At 35.4% G+C, this 8,394-nt stretch overlaps 1 protein-coding gene across 2 annotated transcripts in view; it reads left to right on the forward strand.

Annotated features, from left to right (window-relative positions):
- The window catches only part of LOC106870678 (BMP and activin membrane-bound inhibitor homolog), a 141,075-nt gene extending 135,566 nt beyond the window's left edge, over window positions 1–5,509 (forward strand). For both annotated transcript variants that reach the window (XM_052970832.1, XM_052970831.1), the window contains one exon: window positions 3,260–5,509. In XM_052970832.1, the coding sequence (XP_052826792.1) occupies window positions 3,260–3,696 (437 nt within the window). In that variant the 3' untranslated portion in view covers window positions 3,697–5,509. The remainder of the gene's footprint in view (window positions 1–3,259) is intronic.
- The last annotated feature ends 2,885 nt before the right edge of the window (window positions 5,510–8,394 follow it).

Consider the following 8,394-nt stretch of genomic DNA (forward strand, 5'->3'; position numbering starts at 1 on the left):
TATATATATATATATATATATATTCATATATACGTGTATGTACACACACACCAATACTCAATTCTCTAATCCCAAACATGCATAATTATTGACAGCCATAAAACACAAAAAAGTTACACAGAGCAGTACACACAAGGCTCTGTGTGTGCATATATATAAGCATGTATGTATGTATGTATGTATGTATGTAAGTGTGTGTGTTTGTGTGCATATGCTAATATATAGGCACATACATAGAAACACACTTACGGAAGTACGTTTGTATGTGTGTATATATATATATATATATATATATATATATATATATACACACACATATATATATAATATATGCAGTCTCAAAGAAACACAAAAAGATATTACTAGCTACAAGCGTGTATAAGCACATTAGCAATTCCCCACACAATCGCTCCTGCCCAGCTACTCCTGCATAGTTGCAAGTAATGTGTATATATATATATATATATATATATACACACTACAATACTTGCGTGGTGTTTCTGCATGTTGTGCATACATGTATTGCATAGTGAAAGAAAAAACAAAACGCAAACAGAAACAAACCTAGATAACTGAATAAATATATACACCACTAGCGTTCATGCATGAAGAGACATCCTTCGCTGTTATTCTTTCACTCTCTCCGTTTGTGTACGTATATCCACTTCTCTCTCGCTCTTACATACACATATACATACATAGTTCTTATTTATGAATATGCGTGTGCTTGTGTATATATATGTGTGTGTGTATTTAGTTTTACATACATACCTACATATATATAATATGCGAAATATGGGCAAAGATTTCGAGGAACTGTCATCATTTGTGATATAAATAATGTACGTCTTGTTTATTTATTAGAGTTCTTCCTACAAGGAAGGAGCTGGTTTCTTACAAAGAAACAAATCTGCATTGCTGTATTTTTGTGGGGATAACAAAAACACACGAATGGCGTTTAAAAACGTCTTGCATATTTTTACTGTTCCACTTACATATTTGGATTCTTGAAGTGTTTGTTAGCTCGCCACATTAAAAAAAAGTTTTTTGTCTGAAAATTCGATCTTTTCCTAATCATCGTTTAAATATTTACTAATATAACCAAGTTCTCTGATAATTACTGGTATAAACGTGAATTTATTATCAAGCTATAGGAGCTGCAGGTTTTGAAGTAGTTTTTTTTTTTTTTTTTTTTTTTTTTTTCTTGTTTTAGCCATTTGACTGCGGCCATGCTAGGGTACCGTCTTGAAGAGTTTTAGTCGAAGAAATCTACCCTAGGAGTTAGTTTTTTTGAAACCTAGTACTTCTTCTATTGGTCTATTTAGCTGAACCTCTAGGTTATGGGAACGTAAACACACCAACACCGGTTATCACACACATACGATGAGGTTTTTTCAGTTTCTGTCTGCTAAATCCACTCTCAAGGCTTTGAACAGCCTGAGGCCATAGTAGAAGATACTCGCTCAAGATGCCATGCAGTAGGACTGAACCTGGAACCATGTGGTTGGGAAGTAAACTTCTTAATCGCACAGTCACAACTGTGAAACTATTTGTAGTTTTTAAACCATTTATAATAACTTATGAAACCCAGTTCAGATCAAAAGTGGCAAAGGATAAAACCGATGACTCTGGCTGGATGGTTACTCTTTATTCTAGACATGTTGACCGTACTTTTATCGGGCAATGATGAATGTACTCACATGAACTGCTAGAAGTAGCAGCTAAAATCTCTATGATATGTCACTTTCAGGACATATTTTATTTAAAAGCAAAACAAAAAAAATGTAATATTAGGGATAGTCATGGATGGATCTCATTTGATCATAGATTGACTCGTTTATGATTGAACTAGAGCTAAACAAGAACTAACTGTAATTCTTGCTATATTTAGTCTCTCCTCCTTTCCCTTTCTCTCTTCCTTTCTGCACATATATACATATGAATAAGCACACACATATATACATACATATATACACACACATACATATCTACCTATCTTTCTTTTTTTCTTTCTGCAGCACGTACACAAATGTACTACTCAGGTTTCATGGAGTAGCAGTTACCTGCACTCGGAAAGAGTACAAATTTTCTTTTGAGTGCAGATATCTGCTGTGCTGTGAAATTTAAGTAATGTATTTGTCTATCTTAAATACTGTATAAAAGATCAGTTAACTCTTAACAGAAGTATTGAGTTCTCTCTAATTGTGGAATATACACCCAGTAATGAGTGTTATATAGCTACTGTGTATATAGTTGCTGTGTACTTGCATATGTGTTTGTTACAGTGGATGTGTATGTGTCACTTACTTTATAAAGATGTAAGAGGGACAGAGAATGAAAGAGAAACTGAGTGACAAGGCATGGTGTCATTTCGGCTCCCATAGTGCCAATGCTTATAATAGGGTTTGCTAGAAGACTTTATTTCTTTTTGTGTCTCTGAAAGGACAATATAATCATCTTTTGAAGATATAGAAAATGTTATTTAGGGCCAAAACAGTGGTCATTTTTAAGGACAACACAAATACTGTATGGATTTTCGCTGTCATTATTTTGCAATGGTTAATGAAACACAACAAAGAATATCAAATGTAATTCTCATTTATTTTCTTTGTTTTGAATTAATCATACATTATGTTGTAGCTTAAAAATTTTGATAAAGTGATTGTTACTTTTAAGAGTAGCATTATAAGGTCAGAGTGAGAGGCCAGATCTGGCCGGTTTGAACATGTAACAGAATATTTGGGTTTGATATGGCCATTTTTAAATGCTAAATGGTTAAACAGACATGATGGTCATAACTAGAAGGCCTTTGATCTTTGTTTTGCCTGGCTGTGGTTATCCTGGAGCTGAATAACAACGATAATATATTTCAGTTCTATATTTAAGAGATGAGGAATTCTGTACATTATTTACATTATTTACATTCAACGGATATGGCGTAGTAGTTAAGAGCATGGGCTACTAACCCCGAGATTCTGAGTTCGATTCCAAGCAGTGACCTGAACACTAATAATAATAATAATAATAATAATAATAACATCGAAAAATACCTTAGGAATGAGAACCCAGGTTCGAAATTTCCCCATGACACCTGAAGAAGGCTTGAGGGTATATCAGCTGAAACGTGTTAGCAACAAACAAGATGAGGACAAATATCTGTCGAATGTAAATAATATATTTGATAGTATATAGACTGTTTCTTTGTGTGTACCATTCAATACAAATTATTTACCTTTTGTTTTTGTTTTTTGTTTTGCAGGACGTAAACAGAACCAGATGTCTTACACAGGGAATTACCCAGAAAGAAATGAAAACCGAGACCTCTGGTTTAAGGCCGCTGTGATAGCCGTACCAATCGCCGGTGGATTTATCCTTATTCTCCTCGTACTTGTTGCCGTACGAATGTTACGCTCAGACAGTCAAAGACACAGGCGCCTTGTCGCTGACCGGCGAGGACGCTCTCTAACAAAAGCGCAGCTTTATGTAGCCGATCATTTCAACGACAAAGATCACGGTTTCGCATCACCGTCATTCGCTGAAAAGGCTGTGCATTTATATAAAGATGTTAATTCAAAAGTGGACAGAGATGGGAAAATGTACGAACGAGTACGAGACAAAGACATTCAACAGAAACTCTCACCTTCGGTGATCGTTTGGGGTACACAAGCAAAAAGAGACTTTGCTACAGTTGTATAGTAATTATGATAATTATAATAATACTAATAATAATTATATTAATAATAATAAAAAATAATTCAGTTAATATTGAGAGGATTATGGACTTGGCAGAGAACTGGAGCAAATACTCGATGGTATTTAGTTTCATACTATGACATCCTGAGATCAAATCTCAACGGGGGCCAACTCTGCCTTTCATACTTGATGGGGTTTGAAAAAGTATGTACCAGTATTATACTGGGGCTTCGATATACATACCGTTGCTCATAACAAAACTTGGTCATGTATGTGTTTGTGTGTGTCTGTGTGAGTGTGTCTGAGACTTAGTCAAAACAACAACACAGAGAAGAGAACTATTATAACAGTAATAGTAATAACTATATTTAATATCATTGTTATTAATAATGATGATGATAATAATAAACAGGGTTTGGGAGCTTCATCAACTTGTATATATTTATTTGGCTAAAGTCTATGAATAAGAGACTCTAAGGAGTGCATTATGTGATGCGTCTAGTGTTGAATATTTAGTTTGTTGTCATAGGAGTGAAAGCATAAATGTATATATATATTGTGTGCGTGTCAGATATGAATACATACATACATGTATACATGGATGCATGTATGTATATATGTATAATGACTGTGTGTATTTATGTAATTGCTGTTATTAAAGGAGAGAGAGAAAGTAGAAAAACGAGGAAGATGGTGAGGTGATGAAGCCAGTTGCTTCCTCTTTGTACTCCCTGTCTTAGTACTGTCATAGGACCCTTTCTGTTTAATTATTTCTGGAGTTAGTTGGTCAGTTAAGTAAAGTGCTGGTCAGGTGTTGGTCCAGTATAGTGAATTACTTGCCCAGATCTCTTCCGACAAAATTTCTGGGCTCCTTCTTGTGTTAAATACCTGCAAGTATTGCAAAGAATAAAATTAACTGCATTGATGTGGCCAATCTCCAAGGTTCTGCAGTGGTCGTGGGGTCAGCTCCCTTCTTCCAGATCAATGATTGGAGAGTCTACAATGGCAATGTGCGCTGCCCCTTTCTGCCAGATCAACCATTAGAGAGTCTGTCAAGGCCGGAGTGATGTCTCATTTCTCTAGATCAGTGGTTTTCAATCAGGGTCTATGTAAGATTTTTGGGAACCCACACAAGCAGAATAGTAAATTGGGGACACATAGTAGTATATTAAGGGTCAGTGGAAAAATTTTGCTTTAAATGTATCTATTGCAAGAGACAGTTGGATTTCATTCTCTGTTTTACATCGTTCAGCTACAGAAGTGAATGTGTGAAAAACAGAATAGGAATTTTGAAAGAAGGATCTATAAAACTAGTTTTTAAACATCGAATGACTACAGGGGTCCACCAGAATAAAACAGTAATCAAAAGGGGTCTATAAATAAAAAAAAAAAGGTTGAGAACCACTGCTTTAGATATTCTCCAATGGTTGGAGGGCCTATGAGAGCAGTCCCATTCATCAGAACAATTAATGGCAAAAGTAGTAATAAATACACATGTGAGAGATCAGCAGGGGTCAGGGAGCTGGAGGGACTGATATGAATAGGGTCTTTATTAATTTCATTGTGGAAACCAACCTCACTGCTATAAAATTGTGAATTCAGTTAAACCTGTAGATGGCTCATGTACCGAGTTCAAATCCATCTTGGGGCAAAACAACAGCTTATTCTTCAGGGCGGGAGTAAAAGCAAAGTACAAATCTCTTTTGCATTCGGTCCCTTTCATCCAGTATTCAAACAACACACCTTGAGGTATTCTTTTACTTGTCTCAATCATTTGACTGCGGTCATGCTGGAGCACCACCTTTAGTTGAACAAATCGAACCCAGGTCTTACTCTTTGTCAACCTAGTACTTATTATATCAGTCTTTTGCCAAACCACTAAGTTATGGAGATGTAACCACACCAACATTGGTTGTCAAGCGATGGGGGTGGGGACAAACACAGACATATATATATGTATATATACGATAGACTTCTTTCAGTTTCCGTCTACCAAATCCACTCGCAAGGCTTTGGTCAGCCTGAGGCTATAGTAGAAGACACTTGCTCAAGGTGCCACGCAGTGGGACTGAACCCAGAACCATGTGGTTGGGAAGCAAACTTCTTACCACACAGCCACTCCTACGCCTATACTGATATGGTACTAATGTTAATTATCATCAATTAGTGTCATTACTAACAAATAAAAACACAAACTGTACAACCACCAACACTGCAACCGCAACCACCACCACCAACATTACTCACTACAACTACAACTACATTGATAGTTCATAAGTGTGAGATGGTGTTTACTATGCTGAAGCAAGATCCCTATCTGGCAAATGTAATGTCTTACTATGATGTTGGTGAGTCTCATTAACTTAAACTGAGGTCCCTCAGTCACCGAGTCAAAGAACATGGATGTGGTGGCAGAAGTTGTAACAACATATTGAAGTTGGTTCAGCTTATCCATTCGTCTGTCTCCATCTTTTATCTCTCCCCCCCCCTCTCTCTCTCTCACCTTTATGTATGCATTTGTCGATATGAGCAATACACTCAGCTAAGTATGTGTGTATATATATATATATATATATATATATATATAAATGCTTGGGTGTGTGTGTGTATAAATATATGTGTATTTATGTGTGTGTGTATATATATATATATATATATATGTGTGTGTATTTATATATATATATATGTGTGTGTGTATGTTTGTATATATGTGCATGTCTATTATGTACTTACATGTATTTTCTTGTCTCAACTCTCTCTAATGGAGTCGGCATGCTTATTTATGCCTGTTTTTGTATGCACCCACTATACACCCCCCCACACCCACACACACACACACACACACAAACACACACACACACACACACAAACAGTCTCAATACCTATATGTATGTCTCCATAATATAAGTGCCATTAGGTTATATTTTCCCATTATTCTGCATTGCTGTTTGTTTGTTTCGAGTCATTCATTATTGTCTGTTATATATATCATCATCATCATCATCGTTTAACGTCCACCTTCCATGCTAGCATGGGTTGGACGATTTGACTGAGGACTGGTGAAACCGGATGGCAACACCAGGCTCCAATCTAATTTGGCAGTGTTTCTACAGCTGGATGCCCTTCCTAACGCCAACCACTCAGAGAGTGTAGAACAATATATGAACAATATTTCAACATTCTTTCACACACACACACACACACACACACACACACATGTACCTATGCTCACAAAAATACACATGCGCTCAGTTTCTCCTGAGGTGAACACACCAAACACTTGCACCTCATTTTTATTTCACCTTCTTTCTCTCATTTAAATTTATTCATTGTTTTATTTTTTCTCGTTTTTCTCTTTTGTATTGTCTGTAACAAGTAATACACTTTCATTAATTAGGATAGTGGTTGCACGAGAAATTTCGGTGCATGCAGTGAGCGTGCTAAAGCAGATTTATCCATGGGGCATGCACACAAATACACACAAAGACTATTGTGCATTAATATCTTCGAAACGGCTAGATAGAATAGAGACAGCTGATCAAGGGATATTCCAAGTAGCTTTCCGTTTTCCTATGTGTTCGTTCCGTTGTCTGTAGTTTATTGTTCTAACGTCCTGTACCCTGATATGCATATATATACACATGTAGATGTAAGTATGTACATATATGTGTGTATACATGTATATATATTCCTTGTATTATATATATATATATATATATATATATATATACACGCACACACATACGTGTGTGTTTGTGTATATATACACATACATGTGTATATATATATATATATATATGTATATGTATAGATAGATAGATAGATATATAGATATACACATACATGTGTGTATGTGTATATATATATGCGTGTGTGGGGGTGTAGATATATATATATATAATATGTTGGATTTTGACTGACACAGAGTAGTTCTCAATACATGCTGTTGATGATGTGGTCTTTTATTGAAATTGAAACTATGAGGCTTGAGTTAAACACCGATGCACTCAAAAGTTGCGGTGGTCATGGGAGGAGAAACTCTGAGAGATTCAATTTCAATTAATGCATGCACACACGTATATTATTATATATGTCATAGTTTCACTAAGTCATATTCATATCAATAACCAATTATTTGCACTCAATATACACGTATTTGGTGCTTGAGACTTAAGTGTCAACTCGGTACACAGCAGAATATCAATTAATGCATTACAATAGAATATAGCAGTCATTATAATACAACGATTTCAGCTATAAGAAGAAGCACTGCACTTAGGTTGCAATGATTCTTGTAGCAGAAACAGATGTAAGCCAATGAAGGTGCTATTACAAAAGTCCTGTCTTCACACACATACACACATATAATGATGTATGTATATATCGGATATTGGTGTTGATAGTTCATTTCTAGACAAGGTACTTATCTGAGCATATTTTAAATGGTTTTATGTCAATGTATGTATTTTTCAATATGTGCCTATATAAATGTGTGTGTATATATGTATATATGTATGTATATATGTATGTGTATATATATATATATATACACGTTATTTGTGTGTGTGTTTATCAACTAATAACTAGCACTTGACTATGAATAATTGGGTACACTAGCAGCAGTATTTTGGATAGGTACTATCCCTTAGTTGGTTTCTCAACCAGCTAACTCACACTGAAATATATATATATATATATATA

This window comes from Octopus bimaculoides, chromosome 9, assembly GCF_001194135.2.
Source record: "Octopus bimaculoides isolate UCB-OBI-ISO-001 chromosome 9, ASM119413v2, whole genome shotgun sequence".
In the NCBI taxonomy this organism is placed as follows: domain Eukaryota; kingdom Metazoa; phylum Mollusca; class Cephalopoda; order Octopoda; family Octopodidae; genus Octopus; species Octopus bimaculoides.